The sequence below is a fragment of the Tamandua tetradactyla genome, chromosome 1 (genome assembly GCF_023851605.1).
Source record: "Tamandua tetradactyla isolate mTamTet1 chromosome 1, mTamTet1.pri, whole genome shotgun sequence".
NCBI classification, from domain to species: domain Eukaryota; kingdom Metazoa; phylum Chordata; class Mammalia; order Pilosa; family Myrmecophagidae; genus Tamandua; species Tamandua tetradactyla.
The window spans coordinates 120,583,423-120,607,507 of NC_135327.1; the positions used below are offsets into that span (position 1 = coordinate 120,583,423).

Below are 24,085 nucleotides of genomic sequence, written 5' to 3' on the forward strand. Positions count from 1 at the left end.
AAAAACTGAATGCTTGTTGTTTTTAGCTGCTAAGTTTTGGCATAACTTATTATTATGCAACAATAAATAACTAATATAGAAGTGAGTAGAGCCAGTGTAAAAAGAATAAATTTTCATTTTTAACCCAACCCATTTCATGGTATTTGCTTAAGCAGCTTAGGAAACTAAATCAATGGTTTTACTCAAATAGTTGCTTACTTGGTAGAGATGGCAGGAAAGCTCACCTTAGTTGACCACTCTTTCTCTCCAGTGTCTTAGGGCCTTTCACAAGCACTTTCTTGTTGGGGTAGGCATATCTGTAACACAAAGGCTCAAGGTTCAAGAGCAAGTGTTCTAAGTAACAGAAAGTAGAAGCTGCTGATCTCGTAGGGTTGCACCTGCAAACTTGCATAGCATCACTATATTCTATTAATTAAAGCATTCACAGAACCTGCACAGATTCCAGAGAAGGGGTCATGGGCCACTTCTCAATGGAAAGAGTGTCATAGAATTTATAGCTGTCTTTAATCTCAATGGAAGTTGAGATTAAAGATAGCAATAGTTGAGATACACAAGTTGATAAACTGAAGCAGAAAGTGTTGCAACTGTGGACAAATCTTTTGAAGAGTTGTTTTTTGTTTTACTTTTTTTAAAACAGAAGGAATAGAGTAAGAGGGCAGTAGTTAGATCTAGGGTCAAAGAGTGTTTTCCCCCAAACTTTAGTGATACTAAAGCATATTGGTTCCTGAGAGTGATATTACAGAAGAGAGGAAGAGATGGATGTTTTAAGAGAGAGAGTTCTAAGTGTAGGACTACCATCCTTGTTAAGGAAAAAAGGAAAGGGACCCAGAACAAAGTGGGGAGGACTGACCTTTGGCCAAGCAGGAAACACTTCCTTCATGGTTATGGGAAAATGGCTGTACAGAGGCACTTCCTTTGGGTCTTTGCTCAAAAGTCCCCTTATCAATAAGGCCTTCTCTGACTCCCCTTCTTAAATCTTCCTATCTATCTTCAGTTCTCCTAACCTAGCACTCCCTATCATCCCTCCCTGCTCTATTTTCCCCATAGCATTTTCCATTAGATATGCAACAGTAATGTATTTTACTTATTTCTATATTGTGTCCCCTCACTGGAATGTAAACTCAATGATGAATTTTTGTTGGCTCTCTAAATTTGATGAATTTAGTAGCTAGAAAAGTGCCCAGCACATGCATATTAGGTACTCCGCAATGTCCACCAAGTGAGGAGATGAATTAATACGGAAGTGAGGTACTTGAGTGAGCAAAGGTAGTGAGGAGAGAATGAGATGCTTGAAATCCAGATTTTTGAAGGTGACCAAGGGTGGTAGCCTGCTAGGAATGGAATTTGGCTTTAGGGGCTCCAGCGATAGTCTTCCCTTCTGTGATTTTTCTGGCTGTCATCCTGATTAAATTATTGCAGCCTTCTAAGTCACAAGGATTAGGACTTTGTTGGCAAAGAGTAAGCGGTCACCAAACCTTGGCTTCCCTTTCCCACGGCTCTCCATTTCCCTCAACATCCTTGCTCCCTCCTCCTTGCCTGGTCAAGGCGGCTGTTCTAGGGCTCCTCTCTTGAAAGTTCAGTGAAGCAAATGAGGCGCCCGGTCCCGAGCGCGCAGCTCCGGGCTGCAGCCGCGAACCCGATCCTGCACTGTCCGGGCGCCCGCGGGCTCTGCGAGCTTTGAACCCGGCCCAGAGAGAGGGTGCGGGGCGTGGCCGAGTCGCGGTGCCCGGACTCGGGGCTGTGCTTCCACCCATCAGTCAGTCCCTCTGTCCAAAGCCATGGCGAAGCTGATGGTGCTCACCTTCCTGGGGCTGGTGCTGTCTGTCTACAAGGATCACCAGGCTTCTTACCAGTAAGTTGGGTTTCAGTGAGAGCCGCAGCCCCGTCCGCCTTCCCCACCGTTCAGTCCCGGGAGCCTCCCACAAAGGAGGGCCCATAGGCTTTGAACAGAAAACCTGCGGCCAGGTGATGTCCGTCTATCTTGCAGGGGTTTCGTAAACGTTTGTCCAACGTTTGTGTGTCACTTGTAGCATATCCTCGCCCACCATCTGAGCGAGGAGCTAAGGAGATTGCTGTAATCAGTGGGGTGAAAGGCTGAATTGTCTCAATTTAAAAGTAATTTTTCACGTAGTGACGTGCCTTGGCTGCAGATTCAATTTGCAAACATTCTTCAAAAATGATAACCGGACTTGGGGGGGGGGGTCCCCTAACACTGTGTGAATTAAAGAAAGGAGCCTCAGCCTTGGCTGCCTGGAGATTCCCTATTTTAGGCCCCGCTGAGAGAAGCAGAAAACCCGGGTGTGGACCCGCGCAGGGGGAGAGCAGCCGCTATGCCCTGAGGGCCGGGTGGGTGGAAAGAGCCCTGGGCCTGGCATTTGACGTCCTGGGTTCAGGCTCTGTTTCTTCATTTATGGGATTTGGGGCAAATTACTTTACATCTCTAAACCTTAACAGCTTCAGTAAACTGGAAAGTGTCCGTGCAGTCCTGTATGAAGCAACTAATACAGTGCCTGGGACATAGTAAATAATGAATAAATGTTAGCTGCTTGCTCCCCTGAAAGTGCTTTATAAACCTTTTCGTGCTATAGACATTTTTTTAAAAAAGAGTTTTAAGAGTGGATCTGTAATTTTTGTGGTAACTTTTTACAGAGATCAAAGTCTAGAGGTCATCCTTCTTGGCTTAGTCAATATATCTTGGTATTTATGCTGAAGTAAAACATTAATAAAAAATTAAATAAAAATGGGTTTAAAAATGAGTGCATGGGTGGTTCAGTGGTAGAATGCTCACCTTCCATGCGGGAGACCCAGGCTTGAATCCCGGACCATGCACTTAAATATATATATATATATATATATATATATATATATATATGTAATCCTGTAGACTGATTAAAAGCTTACATTCAGAATAGCTTTTTATAAATTATTATTTCTCTTTCTTTAAATTGTTATTTTTTAAATCACAGGTTGTTAGAAAAATATGAACCAGAAAACAAGTAGTGATTTTGGCTTTAAATCATCTAAACAACACACTTTGTGAATTTACATTAACCATGAAGCCATTGGCTGCCCAGGGATTTTTTTTCTTCTTTTATCCCATGTATGTGTGGTTTGTGGTATAACCCTGGGATGAAAAGAAATGAGATATTATAATCATCCAACACCTGATCTAAGGCTTTCTGTGTTCCAATTCTCCATCTGCACCAAGTTTTGTTCTTCTCACTCTCTCTCAGTTGCCCCACACAGATCTGCCGAGAAAGAGTGAGGGTCTTTCTAGCTTCCCATGCCTTAATTTTCTATAAGAATGGAGACTGTTGGCATCTTACATACGTTTAGTATAAAAATATACCTTTACAACCCCTATCTCTCAACATGAGGTCTTAAGAGCTTATTTTATTCAAGATCAGTATTACCCCAAGTTTTTTCCTTGGAATTTGAATCATAAGAGGTGCTCTGTGAAAAAGGAGTTCCTTGGGAAATGTTGCTTTCGAACTCTTGTCAGTTATAGCCGTCTCTTAGTGATTGGTAATGCATTGTGGCATATCAAAGGCCTTGAAAAGCCCTTCATTAAAGGAAACAGTTTTGCATTGTCTCAGTCATCACAATTTCCACTCCCTATTTTGGTACAATCTATGAACATCCTGATACAGAGCTCTATAGGACACCATTTGAGAAAGGCCATTCTATATCATTGACCTGTACCAAGGATAGAAAGCAACATGAAGAGGTTATGTCCTGGTCTCTGTCAATGTAGACATCTCATATACAGCAACAAGGAAAGTTGTCAGTGGCACTTGGGCCCCCAGGATTGATTCTGATGCATTTTATCTTGGGGAAGACTGAAGCACACTGTGGCCATAGCTGAACTCAATATTGTAATGCAAGGTCAAAAGGACCAATCTGGTCTCAGAGTTCCCTAAGTGGTGACCTTTCTCCCTTTGCTGCATAAATCCTGCAGCTCACTGTCACAGGCAGGATGTCCTCAGGAGATGTTTTGACACCAGTGCTGCTGCAGTGGGAAGACTGGGGTCTGGTTTGTAATTAAGAACTTCCTGTTTCACTTTCAGTGCTTGGAAACACCTAGATCCAATGATTGGGGGGTGGAAACCTCATTCGTCTAACATCTGGCTAAAATCACATGACAGGAAAGGGAAAGAAAAGTGGGAGTGGAATTTCAGAATAGAAAAAAACAGCTAGAAAAGCTGCAGCTGGAATAGGAGTGATGCAGGGTGAGAGGATGGTTGAATTGAGGGATGGGTGCAGAGCCTCCTAGACCAGCCCAGACAGGGGAAAGAAGGAAAGTTGCATGCATTGTCTGGAATGCCCTAAAGCAAAGAGATCTAGCGATTAGCTCATCCGCATCATGAGGAAAGTAACTGGGCATTCAGAGTTTCAGGCCACACCCCAAATTATCTGCATTACTTAATAAGATCCCCTAAGGATTTCTGTCTAATTCTCTAAAGGACAATCAAATCCTGCTATCACTTACATTAGAACTGGATCAAGACCAAGAGATCCTGGAAGATCAGTAAGTTACCTTTCTCCACATTTTAGACCTAAGGCTCCTGAGTTCCAGGAAGATCAGGGATGTGCCCAAGGAAGAGAAGGGAAGAGAATGTCCTGAGGTCTTCCGAACCCCCAGAAAAGACATCTTTTTTCCTTCAGAGATGGGGTATGCAAGGGTAGTGGTTGACTGGAAGTTATGTAGCCCAGGCTGGAGGGAACTTGTGCCTCCGAGGATCCTTTGATGGGTTAGGGGGTAGCAGCACAGAGCAGGCAACCTGAGGTAGCACCCTGGACCAACAGCTTGCCTGCGTACCTCTGCAGGGTGGACGCTGCACAAGTCCACGGACTGCTTTTGGACTACTGATAGAGAACATCCTGGGATTAGTGGGATATTGTGGCTCAGCATTTCTGTAGCAACTTTCTAAATTCCTACCTTGCCAATGGTAATGTAACCAGCCACTGTGTTTCTCTTATTAGGAGAGAATAAAGCAAATTCAGTGTAGGACCTTTCAATGCATTTCTGCCACCTCCAAGCTAATTCTGGGCAATGGGAAGAGGGCAGGTTATGGAGCCTTGCACATCTGGGTTGGAGTCCACTGCTGCAACTTTCAAGGCCCTTTACCAATCTAAGCCCATTTCTCCACCTAAAAATTATGGGATAATAATGCAAATCACAGTATTCTATATATATATTATGATATATTGAATTGCATTTTAAATCTGTATGTAATTTGGCATTTAATAAGTGGTCAGTGAATGGTAGTATATTAATTAGGGTTCTCTAGAGAAACAGAATCAACAGGAAACACTCGCAAATATAAAACTTATAAAAGTGTCTCATGTGACCATGGAAATGCAGAGTCCAAATCCACAGGGCAGACTGTGAACCGACGATTCCAATGGAGGGTCTGGACAAACTCCACAGGAGAGGCTCACCAGCTGAAGCAGGAAGAAGAGCCTGTCTCTTCTGAATCCTCCTTAAAAGGTTTCTAGTGATTAGATTAAGCATCACTCATTGCAGAAGACACTCCCCTTGGCTGATTACAAATGGAATCAGCTGTGGATGCAGCTGACGTGATCATGATTTAATTCTGTGGAATGTCCTCATCACAACAGACAGGCCAGCACTTGCCCAACCAGACAAACAGGTATCACCACTTGGCCAAGTTGACACATGAAGTTGACCATGACAGGTAGCTATATATATATTTTTCTTTTGCTACATGCAATCTCAGAAATCCACCCATGGGGTGGGCCACAGTGGCTCAGCAGGCAGAATTCTCACCTCCCATGCCAGAGACCTGGGTTTGGTTCCCGGTGCCTGCCCATGCAAAAAAAAAAAAAAGAAAAAAGAAAAAAAATCCACCTATGAAATTGAAGGAGTGATATGTGAATATGTATTATGATAATCTTCAATGAAACCCTAGGCTGATAACTATTGACCCTTCAATCTCTCCTATCAATGCAATCAAAACTATCTTCTCCACAAGAAAAGAACTGGTAACTATAAAACAACATGGTTAAGAGACTTGGCAGATAGATATGTGAAGGCCCATGAGCATAGATGAAGGAGTTATAATCCTACCCACAGATGATCTGGAGGAGCCACAGAACAGCATAGGTAGAAGTTTTCCCTGTGGATAAGGAGGTAAAGGGTATTCTAGGTAGAGGGCGAAGCATGAGCAGATGAAAAGAGGCATGACGGGGTATAGAGAAAAGAGTCCTTGAAATCATGACACCTAATTTCAAACACCAACTTGATGTGTTGAAATCATGACACCTAATTTCAAAAGTTTTAATTAAGTGACCATAGGCACTTGGCACTTAACTTCTGTGTGCTTCAGCGTTCTTATCTATTTCCCTGTTTCCCTAAATAGGAAAAGTATTAATCCTTGCTTCAGAGGTTACTAAGGAGATTAAATGAGAAAGTACATGTGACAGCCATTGCACAGGGCTTAGCACAGAGTAAGCCCTGATAAGGGAATATTGAATGAGTAAGGAGTGTATATTGTCAGAAAATAGTCTTAAGAAGGTGAGGATGGCCCAAAGAAACTTCCAGAATGGATTTCTTTTTTTTTTTCTTTTACATGGGCAGGCACCAGGAGTCGAACCCGGGTCCTCTGGCATGGCAGGCAAGCATTCTTGCCTGCTGAGTTACTGTGGCCTGCCCGTGAATGGATCTCTGAATGGACAAAGACCTTCACTTTTTTTTCTCAAGAGCTAGCATGTATTTGGAAAGATCAGTTCACAGTAGACATTGTAAGCTTTCTGGACAGAGTTTAGAGGTAGGGACATATCTCAGACCTGGAGTCTCATCACTCAGAACTGAAACATCTGGAGCTAATAAAACCCTCGATAAGATGTTTCCTGGTTGTATGTCAGGCTGAGCTGTGTGCTTTTACAAAGCATATAACTGGACTCCAATCTGGGCCTCTCAGATCAGACCCTCTTAAAGGTGGAGTTGGTGGTCAATGGCATGGTATACAGTAGGAACACACTACAAGTTTCTTCTGAATGAATGAAGAACAAATTGCCTTCAAATTCCTATTACTTTGTACCATGTTGGTAAGAATTTTATCCAGAATGTCAGTTCACCTCTAACCCATCTCCCTCCTGTGAGTTTAAATTATCAGTAAGGCAAGTTAAGAATTTATCATCCGGTCTTATCTTTAGCCAAACAAGGTTTCCAGGGATTCTTGGGTAATTTTTGCTACTCACTGTGATTATATTGAATCATTAGTTCTCAATAAATGTCTACTGCTTAAATCTCTTGGCTGTGCTAGGTTTATGATCCATCTCTTTTAAATGATTCATCAGTATCTTTGCTGTGATCAGGGGGCCTGCTGGGTACTTACTTTTCACATCTTTTCTTTTTTTCCTTCGTCTTTCACTCACATGTTCCTCATGATGTTTATATGCTCATATTTAATAAACTGTACATGTGTGTGTGTGAAATACCTTTTTATATGTTGGCCTTGGGTATGATTGTCTGAAGTTATAAAACCTTTGAGTACACTTCCATTTTTCAGATACCACACCTGAGGGGAGACCCCAACCCACCCAGGTCAGGCTGTGGAGCCCCCAAAAGCAGAAGGGCAGGAGGCCGATCTGTCAGCAGCCCTGAGACTTTCATGAACTAACTTGGAACCATGTTGTTATTTAGTCCAAATTTCCACACAGGCCGCCTTTCGTAACTGATGAAACCATTCCTGCTCCTGCCAAAGGGTTCAGAGTCCTTGAACGCATGGTGTCTGTCTCTTCTGCATATCTAGCCATCCTTGCTAAGTAAATACTAAGTGAAGGCCCTCCAAAATCTCTCTCTGGCCTTGCCTGGTAAAACTGTCCAAGGGCCAGAAACCAGGAACCCTGGGCTTAAAACCTAGGCAAAAGAGTTAAGGAGAACTTTATGAGCTGTTCACTCTGAAACGACCCCAACTTTTGAATAGTTTTATGTGTGTCTCACTCCTTTTTTTCCTCTCAGAGCGCGATTTATGGCTTTCCGAGAAGTGGAACCTGTGGAACTTCCTAACTGTAATTTAATTAAAGGAATAGGTATGTGCGTGAGAGGAGGGTGTGTCTCATTTGTACTTGTCATATTATCTTACCATTTATTTGATTAATACATCTGTCTAATTTTGTTCAAAAATAAAGCTTTGAACCATGAGCATTTTATTAACTCATTAGTTAAGTCTAAATACCAAATTATTTAACATTGGTTTCAACAACCTATTACTTTCATTTGTTTTCTTTTTGTTTGGTCAAGTTAACAAAAACAATAGTCAGAACAATGCTTGATTTTTTGGTGATATAACCTGAGAAGATGCCAGAGGAATGAAAGGAAGGAAAGAAGAGAGAAACAGAGCAAGGAGCAAAGGGTAAAATTTTAAAAGTCTGTATAATTGCCATGAGAGGCTTCTATGCATCTCTCTTTCGATATCAGGGAGAAACTTTTTCCCAGAAGCTCTCTGCAGATTTCCCCTCAGATCTCATTAGTCTGAGCTGGGTGACAGGCTGGTGCCCTAGCTGCAAAGGAAGCTGGGAAAACAATTATTCTGTCTCCGTGTGAAAGTAGGCTCTGTCATCAAGGACAGAGGGCAGGGGGACAGCAGCTGGTAGACAAACAGCACCTGTCACAGGGCTCAACTCCCCAACTAGTGTCAACCAATCCGTTTTGTTATTTCAGGGCAACCTGCCTGACCTCCATGTTTTTGTTAGGCTTTTTTGTTTTGTTTTGTTTTTCTATAATTGTTCATTCGATTGTCTAAGGTTGAGAGAATACTTGGAAAGGCTAGACCAGAAGAGATTCTCAGCACTGTTAAACATGGCCAGGTATCTTATGGTGCATTTTTTTCTAGAGAACAGATATGATATTTATATTGGATATCATTGGGTGTTTGACAAACAAATATTCCTAAAAATATAAATAAAAAACCAATGCTTCATTTGTCTCTAGAGTAATTGAAATTTTAAAAATATGTACTTAAAATATAGCTGACTTGAAGATATTGATAGTTAACTGGTATTTTTAATGAATAGTAAGTTCATATTTCTTGGTCATGTGAAATGTGTCCCTATTTGATCTCAAGCATTTGGAATTTGCTTATATTCCCAATATGGTTTTCAACCCTTCCAAGGGTTTTACTGATTCAAAATTATTAGGTTAAAACATATATTTGTAGTTTACTCTGTACCTTTAAAAAACAGTGAGCTTTTTTAAAATAATTATAGCTTTTGTGAGTTTCTATTAATTGATTATGAGAGGCCTCAGATTTGGAACAAAATGTTCCATCTATCAATTTAAAACAAAATTCATTAAGTGAAAATTTAATTACACTTATTAATTATATCAAAGCTTTTAATTTTCATATAATCACATTATCAGTGTGAATATATAAATGAAAAATGAATTATTATGAATGTACCAAAGAAGAGCTAAATATGTAGTTCCATTTTTGAGTTAGGGGTGATGACAAGGAAAAGGGATTGCTGATGCTTTCTGAGATGGTCTGAAACAATCTGTCCTACCTATTCTCTTTTCTGGCAGAAACTGGTTCTGAAGACTTGGAGATACTACCTAATGGACTGGCTTTCTTTAGCTCTGTGAGTGGTAACTTTCCCTTATTGGGCTCTAGAACATTTTCTAGGTCTAGCAGCCTAAGACTTTCATTTAGGCTTTCTATATAAAGGTGTCTTCTTTCAAATGAAAGGAAGAGTCACATCGTTCAACAGACAAACCATATGCATTTACCATTAGCATTATGATTGTGTGTATATAATTCCATGTATATTAGTATTTCTGTGTGTGCATGGAACTCATATATTACTTTATGTTCCATTATAGCAAGTTGTTTGTGAGCTCACAGAGTTTAAGACTGGTTTCCCATTTAACATTATATTTGTGGAAGCACTTAACTGGTGTATTCAATAAATATTTGCATATTTCAAGCAGAGTCTTCTGTGGGATCTCAATCAAAAAAAGCAAATAACAGCTTCGTTGTTTTAGGCTAAGCAAGAAGGAGTTTCCCGGGCCCAGTGACCTTCCCTTAAACCTTTGTATATATGTTACTAAGATGAAAGTTTTTAAAAAAAAATCCTAGAGAAAACCAATACCCACAAAACAAGCCCATGCTCAATATTGTCTCTGTATTCCTCGCTTATATTATTAAAAGCCATTAGCAATTGTCCTTTTGGCCTGTTCTTCCTTTTATTTCTTAAAGTTTTTACTCTGAAATACCTTCAAACTCAGGACAGCTGCAAAAATAATGTACAGCCCATACAGAGAACTCCAACCTAGCACCCATCGAGATACCCAGAGCCACCATTTGCTCTTCCATTTTTGGTCTTTCTCACAGATGGGAAGCGGAAGAGTGGTATACACGTGGCTGTGCCCCAAATGATGCAGGGGTCTGTGCTTGTGGGCAGAGTGGAGCGGCCAGCGGGGCATGTGGCCTCTTGAGCCCCCTGTGGGCCTATCATGTAAGGCAGCCAAGAAGTTCCCTGTTTGGGCCACAGCCAGCTCTGAGACTTGGAGCGAATAATATGAACCTAAGTCCGTCCAGCAGCTTCCTTAGCACTTGAAGTGTTTGTCTGTGCCTGTTCACTCTCTTCCATTTTTCATAAGGGATTAAAATATCCTGGAATAAAGAGCTTTGAACCCGATAAGCCTGGAAAAATACTTCTGATGGACCTGAATAAAAAAGACCAAACAGTGTTGGAATTGAAGATGACTGGAAGTACATTAGATTTATCTTCATTTAACCCTCATGGAATTAGCACTTTCACAGATGCAGGTAACAATATTTAATGTTCATTTAAAATAAAACCACACTGAAAAAAATCACATTGCAATGAATGACTATTTCGGTTTACCCAATCAAAGCATATCATGAATAATGTTCTTATTCTGGGTTTTAAACTTACCTCCTGTGTTAATTAAATGTATTGTTATAACCACTTAAGTGCTTGAGAGTGCTAAAATATTAAAGATTTGTAAGGCACCCAATTTTTAAAGTGAAAACATTAAATACTACGTCATGGACCTCTTTCGATGACAGTGCATTTAGAACTACTTTGCAATAGCTGTTCAGGATTCAGCTGTTGGGAGTAACCATAATGCAGTTCATCTGCTGGTTTGGGTTGTTTCCAACTTCTGGCTTATTGCACACAATGTCAAAATAAACATTTGTGTGTATATATATGTATGTATGTATATCTTCTGTGAGTATTTTCTTAGGATAAATTCCTAGTGGTACAATCTGCTGCACAAAATATTCATGCAGGTTTTAATCCTCATTTATGTTTGATTTCTGACTTCCTCATCTCTCAGTGGTTAGCAGTCTTTTGATTCTTTCCATTTTTTTCCCATTTCTTTTCTGTCCTTTCTTGTGGAGTCCCTTCTCTCCACATGCCTGGATTAGTGCTGTAGCCTCAGGTCATGTCATGCTTTGGCTGAAAGTCCCACAGTGAGTAAGCCCTACGTCCTAACCCTGAAACCTGGGTTGACTCTGTGGCTTTATCTCCTCCCACTCTTTTTGTTCACTCCACTCCAGTCACCCTTGCCTTCTCATTATTAAGTGAATGTGCTAAGGAAGGTCCTGGCTTAGGGCCTTTGCACTCTCTCTGCACTCAGTCTGGAAGGAATGCTCTCTTTTTTCATTCAGGTCTCTGCTCAAATGCTACATCATCAGAGAGGACTTCCCTGAAGAAATCACTCCATTATTCTCCATCTCTTTATCCTGCTTCATTTTTTCTTTGTAACACTTAACTTCAATTAAAATATGTAATACACTTGTCTGCTGAATGGATTAATGAAGAACCTCCTAGTTGGCTTATCTGTTCAACCCTGTTCCCACAAACACCAATTCAATCCTGTCAAAGGTTTCCAAGGATTTAGTGCTTCTTAAGGCAAAGACTATATAATCTAACTTCCTGGGCCAATTCCGACCACACCTTGACTTCTCCTTAATTCCCAGAGACTGAAGGACTCATGGAAACCACTTCCCTTTATCTCTCATGTGTTCCTCTGTGGCATTGATCATCTTCTAAAGCCTTCCTTCTTGCAGTAAATGTGTTCTGCCTGACCAGGCCTTCTCATACTGAAAGTTCCCTCGTCTTTTATCCCTTTCATTTCAACTCTGCATCTCACTGTACCATCTTGAAATAGAAAGCTTAATAAGAACTTTGGAGTTTTAGTTTTGGTGCTGCTCATTTTTAAGTTGAATATTTACCCTGCCCTCCCCCCACCTTTACCACCCCACCCCCTCCCATGGAGTTTTGAGTTTTCAGAGACTGTCACTGGTTCTTCCTTTAGCCACTTTTCTTGGAGTGATCACAAATGCGTCTCTCTACAAAGAGATGAAAATATTCCATCTGCCTGACATCTTAAGTACTAGCTGGAGGTGGGTTGAAATTGCTTTTTGGAGACAGGGCTGACAGCTGAGAGCTCAGTTAATGTTTCGGTTTTTGTTTTTAATTTCCTCTCAGATAATACTGTATACCTGCTGGTGGTGAACCATCCAGATTTTAAGTCCACGGTGGAGTTGTTTAAATTTCAAGAAGAAGAAAAATCACTTTTGCACCTGAAAACCATCAGACACAAACTTCTGAACAAGTACAGTCCTGAGATGCGTCATATTTCTATTTTTCTTTAACACCAAGGGTTGGCTAATCCACTTTAACTTTTCTTTTTGGTCAGAAGGGTTATGGCTGTTCAACTCTACTTTCTGATGATCACAAACACCTCCAAATGTTCTTCTGCAGAACACTTTGAGGACTCAGCACAAAGTCCTCGCTTATTTCCTCGCTTATTTCCCAGGCAAGGCTGGCTGCTGGCTGCTGACCTCAAGATTTCTATGAGCTTTTACCTCTGCTCTTCTCCCAAACCAGATTTAGTATTTTCAGACTAAGCCAACTTCATAGATGAATTCCACATCTTGAGCATTTTGATTTATTAATTTATTTTTATTTTTGGAAAATAATTGTCTGAAGTATTTCTGTTTATTAGAAACACATATCCAAGAGGAGATGTGAAATCTGGTACACCCAAAATTTGCATGTCCTGCCTCTGCACATCATCTGTGTAATACTAAATCTGCAGTAACACTTAGCTTGATAATGAGAAATACCCAAGGGTCCCCAATCCCAGCCAATCCACCCCAAGTCATCTTCCTTGCTTGCCTATGAGGACTTGGTTTATGAGTGATGGATTTAGGACAACTATCTGAACCTCGTCTTCCAAACAATTTTGCCTCCTTCTCATTATGAGTTTTTCTAGAATTCCAACCTCTCTTTGAAGAATTGATGCACAGTTTTAGACCAACTTAGTAAACCCAGATTTTTTTAAACAGTTTTTATTAACATGCAGGTACCTAGCCAAGTGCCTGGCATATACTATGTGCTCAGTGCTACCATGTTCTTTTCTCTCCTTTTCTGGTGATTTTGGTGAGGAAGAAACTGAAATGGAGAGAAAGTGAGTTACTGGATGAAGGTCAATCACCTAATTAGTGGTTGAGTAAGAACTACAGCCCAGGTCTTAGTCTGTCCCCCTACACTGAGTAAAAGTTCAGAGAACACATTTTGGTGGGAGAGTTTCTTCAAACATTTATGCAAAAAATATGGTTTGGAGAGAGAATGAGGCCACAAGATATCTGAAAAATGTGCACAGTATGTTACAGCATACAATGACATATGTTACATGAAGAAGCTCGGCTAATAATAATAATGACTAATAATAATAAGTGAATGAGATTTAACGGTAAGTAAGGTATTGCACCAAGAAATTAAAACATTATTTCACTGACATTTTATAAACGTCTTCTGAATTAGGTTTTATTGCTCATTTTAGGTTTAGAAAAAAATTAAGGTTTAGAGAATGTGCTAATTTGTCCCAGGTGACACAACTAGTAAAAGGTAGAGCTGGGATTTTTCTTTTTCTGATAGAAGCATAAATTTAATTAGAGTAAAAAAATTGTAGTATTTAAAATTATGTCAGAACTAGCCATCTGCATTTTAAAAAGCATTTACTTGAAGCCCAACTTTGTATCTCTGTATTCACAGTCAATTGATAATGTATTCATTGCCTTTCTCTCTCTCTCTCTCTCTCTCTTTTATTTTTAACTTATTTGGAAATAATTTAAATGTACAGAAAAGTTGTGAATATAGTATAAAAGACAGTTCCCCTATACATGTCACCCAGCTGCCCCTTTTGTTGCCATTTTATGTAACTATGTTTATAAATGTTTATCAAAACTAAGAAATTAACATCAGTTAACTATTAACTAAACTACAGAGTTTATTCAGATTCTACCAGTTTTTTCACTGCTGTCCTTATTCTGTTTCATGTTTCCATCCAGGGTACCACATTGCCTTTAGAACTTAGCCCTTTTCAATGTGTTATTTAAACATGTACAAATACAAAACCAAGCTAATTTCTTAGTTCTCTTATATTGCTACAAAACAATACATTATTTTCAAGGGAAATTCTAAAATCAATATAATTCAAATAATGTTATATGACAGTTGATATTGTTTTGATGAAAATCAGTTGCCACTGTGATACCTGAATACATAGAGCCGTACTGATGTGTGTTCTTTTGCATGCTCTGTCCCTACATTAGCAAGTTCCTTCTGATGATTTAATTCTTCCCACCACTGCCCTTTATTTGGTCAATGGCAAAACATTCATTCACACAGAGTGCCATCACATCATTTGACTATCATGTGACAGCTGGGATTTTAGCCCTGGTAGCTTGAAATCTGGAGCTTGCTCGGAGTCACTACGATATGGTGAAAACCCTTTTTTTTTATTTCATCACTTAACCCTGTAAATCTCAGGTTTGTTCAGTTTCCCAGGGTTAGTGTATATTTTTTCTGGCCCAGTTGCAAAAATACTGATCTATGGCAGTATAAAACCAGAATGAAAATAACCATGACTGCACCACAACTAACCAGAATTCAACTCTCTCAACCAGGGATTAGCCAGGTGAATTTTCTGTCTCCAATGTGATTGTTGTTTATATCATTCCTATTCATTTAATTAAATATATTATAATTTAAGCATTTTATTATTAAGAATAAAACAGTGGTCATTACTGATCAGTTACTATAGGCCAGGCATGATGCCAAGGTCTTATACACTCAGTATTTTATTTTATTCTTGTCCCAACTTTGCAAGGAACAGAGAGGACACGGAGGTGCAGAGAAGTGGTTCAGAACTTAGGGATGTGCTGAGGCCTTGTAGAATTTAGCAAGCAGCATCAGGATTCAAATTAGAGTCCATCAGATTTCAAAACTATTCATCTAAACCATTCCACATGCCTTCTTTTTATGAAAAACAGCAGATAACAGCAAAGCATGCTAGTTTCTGAAATTTACTTTCAGAAAAGACAGAAAAAACAGCTTCCATGTTTATGTCTAGAGCTTGTAGCAACTAATCCTAAATTCCTAGACCTTTTTGTTCATGGAGAATAGTGGTTACCACTGATTAAGGATTTAGTGGGTGCCAGGCTCCCTGAAAAACACACAACAGGCGTTGTCTCATTGCAATTCCCACTGCAACTCCACAAACTAAAGATTCTAACCCTTAATTTTCTAATAACGAGCTTTATGACTTTGAGAAAATCATTTGACCTCTTTTTACAGATGAGAAAACGGAGGCTCTGTAAGTTTATGTAATTTGTCCAAGAGCCCAGACCTGTATAAGAGCTGATGTTTTTTGGCTATTACCCTATCCACAATAGAGCCAAGAAAATTCTCTCCTAGATAATGCCCCCTAGGAACTTCCATCACCTCAATCAGCAAAGAATGACTTACTTATGTATTTGGTGCTGTACCTATTAAATCAGAAAAATAGACTCATGTATCTTGTATTTTCAGTAACAGAGAACCAAAATAAGAAAAAAAAAAGCATCATAGCATCCTATTTCTGAGTACTCTTGTTCATGGACATTTTACTCAGTTTAGAATCTTGAAACTTCATGGCTGAAAGTGATCTCTTAAGGCTGAAGGATGGACCAGTCCATCATCTCCCTACTATAGATAAGAAAACTGAGTCCAAGCATGTGATATGATTTTCCCTCAGTCACACAGCTAATAGTAGCAGAGCTTTAACTAAAATTCAAGTCTGCAGATGCCAGTATTGTTTTTTCCTCTGCCTTATGATGCCTTGGAATGACTGGAGTAGATTCTATATGAGCACAAATTAATTTTCCTGTCCTAATTTAATGTCTACATAATTTAGTACATCTATACACACACACACACACACACACACACACACAAACTCTAACACTGTTTTAAGGATACAACTAAGGAGACTTATGTTACATTGCTATAATAACCTGTTTGGGATTTCTTAGAGCAATTATTGTCTCTGAGGTGTGTATAGGTGGAAATGATCCCCTATTAATTCTGTGCCATATCTTGATTTTAGTTATAGACATTAATGGATGCCAATTCATAATCCTGCAATGTTCTGTACTTTACCTGTTTGCCATGTGTTGTCTGTGTTTTAATTGCAGTTTGAATGACATCGTCGCTATGGGGCCTGAGCACTTTTATGCTACAAATGACCACTATGTTACTGACCCCTACTTACGATCTTGGGAGACATATTTGGGTTTAGCATGGTCATATGTTGTTTACTACAGTCCAAATGAAGTTCGAGTGGTGGCAGACGGCTTTGATCTTGCTAATGGAATCAATCTTTCACCTGATGGCAAGTATGTGAACACTTTAAAATGAAATGCATTTCCCTGATTCTCACTAGATATCTTTGCAACATACTACTTTTCTCAATAATGTGATGTATTTTAGCATGTTGTCCTGTTAAGATGAAATTAGTAAAAATGTAAAGTATCATATATCTTCAACAGGGGTAAAATTTATCAAATCATAATTTTCTATTTTGTAGAGGCAAGTTATCTTTATTTTCTTATTGAATAAAAGGTACGTTTCATGAGGGGAAACTGGGATAGACACTTTACATTCCTAAATAGATTTGCCTTGAGGGAAGATTTTTGGTGTATAATTAATAGCAAGTATGTATTTGTATCAGTAGTACTGGTCTGTGACAAGATAAGGAGCTTGCACCAAAATGCAAATTAAGGTATTGCTTTCTTCTTCAGGTCCTACTATGAAAAGAAAGTCAGCTTAACTAAGCAACCTGCTTGGTGATGTAGTTGATTCACATTATTATCCCACGGTAGTTTTGCAACAAACAATTCACAGACCAATTTATTTTTTTCTGTGGGGTGATGCATGGTCTGGGCATCGAATCCACATCTCCCACAAGGAAGGTGAGCATTCTACCACTGAACCACCTGTGCACCCCTCACAGACCACAGTCTGAGTAGCATTAGTATATGTATAAAATCTGCATATCCGTCAATCTACACCCTTCCACACCTTTTAAGGGTTAGGCACATATACTTAGAAAAAATAATATGGACAGCTTTCAGTTATTTATATCATCTTCTGTTCTTCGAAAAGCAGCAGATGACCAAGCAGTTGTTTCTCTTTTTGTCTCGGGCTGCACTGTGTGCTTAGACTAACTACAGGTGTTTGTGATGGGTGTGCTGTTGCACTTTGTACATAATACACAATCCACAGGGCCAGGATAGACTCAGGGTAGGGAGATTCTCTCAGATCCAAGCCAAAGACCTAATCCTCTCTCACTGTTTCCCGGGCCTGAAACCAGGGGCTTATTGTCAAAGTTTTCTTATAGCTGGTAGGTAAGAACTCAGCTTGCCACTATATTGAAAAAAAAAAAAAAAAAAATGAGGACAAGCCCTACAATGTTATTTTGCTCCCAGATATTGAGAGCTGGTGTTAGGACTAAGTTGCTTTCCTACTGATCAGGGACAACCAGGTTCTCACCTTTAGAAATAACTTTTCAGAAGCTGAACTCAGCTGTAAACTCATTGAGTTCTTTCAGAATTTGGTGTGCTTTGAAATGGGTTCCATTTTCCAATCCCTAAGCAAAGTTCTTCCCTAGGAAGAGATATTACCACTTCGCTGTAACCTTTTGAATTGCATTACTTCAAGCACTTTGATGTAGCTCTTTCTTCTTTGAAGGTATGTCTACATAGCTGAATTCCTGGCTCATAAGATTCATGTGTATGAAAAGCATGCTAATTGGACTTTAACTCTGTTGAAGGTAAGATGTATTAACATTATAAGTTTGTAGAGTGATAATTAGATTCTAATTGATTTGAGAAATTAAAAGCAAAGAAAAAAGGGTTGTTTAATTGGAGTGGGTGAGAAGCAATTTTTCACTCCTTTGCTGAGTCAGCAGCATCATTGCGCGTTTATTTGTTGTTCGGCTTTGCTCCGCTGCAGAGTGGGAAGCAGCGCATCGGAAGTCTACTCTGTGGAACTTCGATTCTTTCTGCTCTAGTTAGTTGTAAGTTGGTCATTGTGTTTCCAGGCTTTCCTTCCCTCCTTCCCTCCCTTTCTCTTTTCCTCCCTCCCTTCCTCCTTCCTTTCCATTCTTTCTCCATGTTGATAGAAAAGCCAAGAAATAGCCTCAACTCATATTTAATACCAGAGTGCTCACGACAATATTTATAAAGCCCAGGGGCCCACCCCAGCCACCCCTCACCTCCCTGCCACCACTGCCATCTCCAAGAGCTCCCATCCTCTGTCTCTCCTGCCTCCTGGAGCCCGCCCAGTGGGGGCTCTGCCTCAGGACAATGGCGGCAGCACTCTGTTCCCAGTGACCTTCTCCCCAGATCCCCATGGCTACCTCATTCATCTCTGGTATTTACTAAAATGTCACCTCAATGAGGTCTTCTCTGGTCACTTTATGTAAGCTTGTGACTCCGCCCCGCCACCACACCACATGCATTTCCTATCTCTTTTACCCTGTTATTTTTCTCTTTAGCATTTATTACTAACATAATCTATATTTATTTTTCCTCTTTATTATCTGACTCCCTGCTAGGGCGTAAACCCCCGAGGACAGATTTTTTTTCCTATTTGTTTTTTTTTTCCTGTTTGTTCCTGGAATAGTTCCCAACACCCAGTAAGCACACAGAAACACTTGTCAATGAACAGGGTGGGGCTGGGCACACTTCAGGGGTTCACTGTCTCCACCCTCCTTACCCCCCCCCCCCACACACCGATTCTGATCACTCTGAAGCTTTGAGTGGGAAGGGGCAAAGGAGAGGAAAGAGACACAGAGCCAAGTGGAGCTTTTTGAAAGCAGTCCGTTCCCCCTGAAGACCAACCAGCCATTTCTCTCCCGTTGTTAACGCCCACGGCTCCAGTGCTATTTCTCTAAATTGCATGACTGTTCCCAACTCAGCATATCTGAGGTCCTGTCATGATGTGCCTCACTTAGAGAAAATTACCTCGAAGCAACGCCAAGTGTAACATCATGTTTGACATTAAAAGTCATTGGCAGGGCTAGCTGAGTTTTAGCCAGAGTAAAATGGAATTTCACACATGTATTGGTTGAAGGGAATAAAAAACAAACTGTGACTATAACAATAGGTACTTCTGTAAATTGAAAGTTAAAGAATCTTATAAGAGTATACCCAATCTAATATATATTTAACACATAATGCTGAGAGTGCTGCTCCTGATAAGGCAAGATTGAAGCCAAGGCTTATTTCAGGTCTGGCTCCCACTTTAGGCAAAAGCCCACGTGGGTCTCTTCTGGTGGGCGCTCAGTTGAGGCTAGTTGGGTGTTCAATGAGTGGGAGCCGGGTCATTTTGTGCTTCTCCTGTCCCCACCCCCCAACTCTCATGTTGGCAGATTTTCATTTGCCATGGAAATCACCAATAGGTGCAATTACCCCCTTCAAGGATAACAGCAGAGTTCTGAGACAAATATGTTGCTCACTGAAAGAAATTAATGTATCAGAGTGGAGTGTCTCATACGGTGATGGGTTGAGGGTTGTGGGACCTGGGGGTGATTTTGACAAGATTCTGCTCGGCCTCCTCCTTAGCCCTAAAGGAGGAGGCCTGTTACCAGGGTGAAAAGGAGAGAGGGCTCTGCAGGAAGCTGAGAATGAAGCTCTGCCAGGATGCTGGAAGCCTCTAGTTCCTTCCCTGGGCATGTGGGAAGTGGCGGGCAGTGTGGCTCGCCGTGGCTGCATGTACATGCTCTGGTCTTTGTGATGACTCATTACCGATTATTACAGGGTCTCTAGATGCTGTATCCTGGATTCTGTATAAAATACAGGGTAGAAATTGTTTCTCCAACTGGGAGTTAGGGGTAAACAAATAGATGGAATTTCTTCTTGGTAAAAGGCAGCTGAGATGACGAATGGTGGAATTAAGAATCGTTGGCATTATTTATGATCCCGGTACAAAGCCTTGACAGCAATCTGTGCAGCCATCACATGCTTGCAACTTACATTTAGAAAATAAACAGCAGAGGAACAGGGGGTTGACTAACAGGAAACTGAACTTTCCTTCTACTGTATGGTGAAAATTAGACCCTGGGTGATCATTTCTTCTCTGGCTGCACAGCTGATGATTAGCTATTAAAGAAGAACCTACATTCCATTGATGTTCTCATCAGAAATGAAGCTACATTTTCTAGGCTGTTTCTGAATGCTTACAAAAATATCATTTGCACATGCCATCTTAGAAGTAACTTTTTATGCTGCACTTAAAACTTTTTTTTTTTTTTTTTAGTTTTAGGTTTCTTTCTGCACAGATGTTAAAGCCAAAATGATCTCATCTAACTTTTAACAGTCTCTCTCAGCTTTCCTTATCTTCCCCTACCCCAACTGCCGAGGAAGCTGACAAAGCACCAGCGTAGATGAAAGGGCAGAGGTTCCTTCAGCTCTGTGGAAATGGGGTGGGATTCTGGTATCCCTGTTACCTGCAGTGTTAGTGGCCAAGGATAACAGGGTAGTTTCTCTGACATATTGCTGCATCACATCTCAATTTTTCTTTACTTTATTTTGTTCTCTCCTCATTTTTAATCTTGAAGTCCCTCGACTTGAACACACTCGTGGATAACATATCTGTGGATCCTGTGACAGGGGACCTTTGGGTTGGATGCCATCCCAATGGCATGAAAATCTTCTTCTACGACCCAGAGAATCCCCCTGGATCAGAGGTTAGTTTGAAAATGAATGAATGAATCACAATAAATGAATCACCTTACTCCCAGCTAGTGTCTTTCAGTTGAAAAACATATCTCTCACTTACTTCTGCAAAAAAAAAAAAAAGGGAAAGTGAATAGATAATCCACATAATCAAAAATTAGAAGGAACTTGACTTTGGGAAGTGTTTCAGAGTCCAGACAGGAAACAGATGATAAACACTCAAATTACTAATTTGAAGGAGTTTAATAAAGGGCCTATATATATAAAGGTGTGGGCAGAAAGGAGGGAAATCGGCAGGGGCTAAGGAAGTATAAAAATGGCCAGGGGGTGAGGGGATGGGCACCAGAAGCTGGAACAGGAAAAGCGCCATTTGGAGAGGGTGGCCTGACAGGTGTGCGGCCTTTGGATGAGGAATGTAGCCAGCCAGTGGCCACCCAAAGGGAAGCAACCTGGAGAGTAAATACCCCACCTCCCTCACAGTCCTCCCCTTCACTGATGCTGTTCCTCACTGGAGGAGACTAACTTGAAGCCAAAGGGCAGGGAAGCCCTCCAAAGTAAGCTGCCATAGACATCAGAGCAGAGTGGAGAATGGGCCTGGAGGTATCCAACACTAGATAGCATGGGGCTACACATTTTTATTTGAATATTAAGTTTCTCCAATTTGGGAATTCATAATAGTTTACAAAACATAATGGGGTCACAATACTGTGGTCTAATAATTTACTTGCCTTACTTTTCAACTCCCCCTTCCTGTGTGTCCTTCCTCATCTCTCAAGTTAATGCGAAGGACCAGTCCTAAGACATAACTACCCATTCTCTCTAGACCTTCCCTGCAGAGTGGGAAGATAAATCATGTGCTGGAAATGTTTGGCTTAAAAGACCTTTTTATTCTACCTTATAGTATCCAAAAACTCTGTTTGTGTCCACAATCTTTATTTAGCAGCCTGTTTAAGCAGTACAAACAAGAATTTGAAACCCACTTTGCCATAGGCATTTAAATCTTTACTATGATTTGTTTTCTATTTTGAGTTTTCAGTATATACAAATCGTACTTATTTATATCAAGTACACAATATCATTATTGATGTATTTGATTTCTACTATGTATTTTTAAAGCTTTGCTTTAAGGGTTAGTTTTACCCCCAAACAGATGTATTTCTTTTTAAAGCCTATTTCTTGGGTAAACAAAATAAAACAACGAATGTGTATTTCCACATTATATTATGGACCGTGATATATTTTATCTCTATGTTTACATGCTAATTATGACAATGTTGAATGGAAATCCTTTGTGCCTAGTGGTAGGTTTTAGCTATTATCGTTGCTGTATGCTATGTTTATAGAACTGAAGAAATGTATGCTGTGGAGAGTTCACTGTTTAGAACTGAGCAAGATGTGAGATTCTAATTTGTTTTTGCTCATTAACTCATTCGGTGAACTGGGGTCATTTGCTGTAGCACAGACTTGGTTTGCTGTCTGGAAAAAATATTTCCTTTCTAATGATGGATCTGATCTGGATAGAAAATGTAACAATTCATTATCTAGTGTACTGCTCCATTAAAGAGTGATTTGGTTTTATTAGAAGAGGCTTACTTAAGCCAAGGTGCACCATCAACTATTTCCCAGTAATGACTATGTGGTAATGCTATGGCATTTTCCTAATACAGCTATCTTTGGTCCCAGCTGTTTTAAAGAAGTCACTTTTTAAATGCTCCCATTGACCCTTTAATATCCAGATCCTGGGCTTCACAGTCCTCAATGCTTGGTGTTCTCCTTATAGAGATATCCTTTTTTCACTGTCATTTATACTAATGGCTATACTATGACTGAAATAAAAAAATTTGAGTTTGGGGGAACTTAGAAATAATCTAGTCCCACTCTCTTTTTTTTTTTTTTTTTAAAGATGAACACAAATGGTAGATGGAAGATCCAAAATATGATCTAAATCTTCTACCTCACAGTATAGGGCTCTTTATATTTGTTTGAATCATTTGTAATTATGAGGTTTATAGGTCAAAATGGTCAACCTAACAGATTACTAATGATACAGGCAAATGATTCAAGCTAATGAAGGAAACTGACCTTATATTTAGGGCTAAGACTTAAGTTTAGAGGAATGGATGGGTGCAATGCAGAGATGTGTTCTTTTTTGGGGGCCATACTTTTTAATTCTCCTCTGATTGCCAGCATTTAAGAACCAGAGTCTTAAGCCAAAATCCAAATTCCTAGCTTCTTGGGGGAGGGGGTTGATGGGAGGGGGAGAAAACTGCAGTCTTTGCAACATGCAAAGATTGGCTGATACTGAGTATTAGGTGCCCCCACCCCTTGCCCATCCCGGTTTACCACAGTACCCACTACTCCCTGACATCTTACATTTGGAATATGCCACTTATTATATTTCCTGCCTACCCCATTGCAGGCCTTTCGGCTAGCTACCTGTTAAAGCTCATCTGATCAAAACCTGTCATTTTATAAGGGAGGAAACAGATGTCTTAACTTTGTAGTAATTATGGAACTAAGTGTGATTTACCTCAAAAATGGTCTTGTTTTTTAATGGAGAAATGGCTTAACTGTTTTTTTAAAATATTAACCTAATGCTATTTCTTTGACAGGTTCTCCGAATCCAGAACATATTAACAGAAGAACCGAAAGTAACAGTGGTTTATGCAGAAAATGGCACTATGCTGCAAGGAAGTACAGTTGCCTCTGTATACAAAGGGAAACTGCTGATTGGGACCGTGTTCCAAAAAGCTCTTTACTGTGAGCTCTAACGGTTCCACAGGCATCTGTGCCATGGACACTGAGCCCATTGCTTTCAACTCCTGGCCACTTTCTAAGGGGCTGCATTAATCTCATGTGAGCAGTAACGTGGATCTTAAATTTAGACCTCATGAGGGAGGGAAGTGTTACTTAATAGAAAGTAGATATGATGTAAGGCTGCTTTGAAAGGACAGTTTCAAATCAGTCTTGGAATACCTGCAAATCCCATTTCCCAATAAAAATCCTTTTCAATAAAA

General features: G+C 40.1%; 1 protein-coding gene across 1 annotated transcript; it reads left to right on the forward strand.

Annotated features, from left to right (window-relative positions):
* The first annotated feature begins 1,716 nt into the window (after window positions 1–1,716).
* PON1 (paraoxonase 1) lies at window positions 1,717–24,085 on the forward strand. Its single transcript, XM_077123472.1, has 9 exons — window positions 1,717–1,852; window positions 7,988–8,058; window positions 9,551–9,606; window positions 10,628–10,796; window positions 12,490–12,616; window positions 16,524–16,724; window positions 18,079–18,160; window positions 20,951–21,079; window positions 23,681–24,085. Exons 1-9 carry the CDS (start codon window positions 1,779–1,781, stop codon window positions 23,837–23,839), a joined length of 1,068 nt encoding a protein of 355 aa, XP_076979587.1. The 5' UTR covers window positions 1,717–1,778; the 3' UTR covers window positions 23,840–24,085.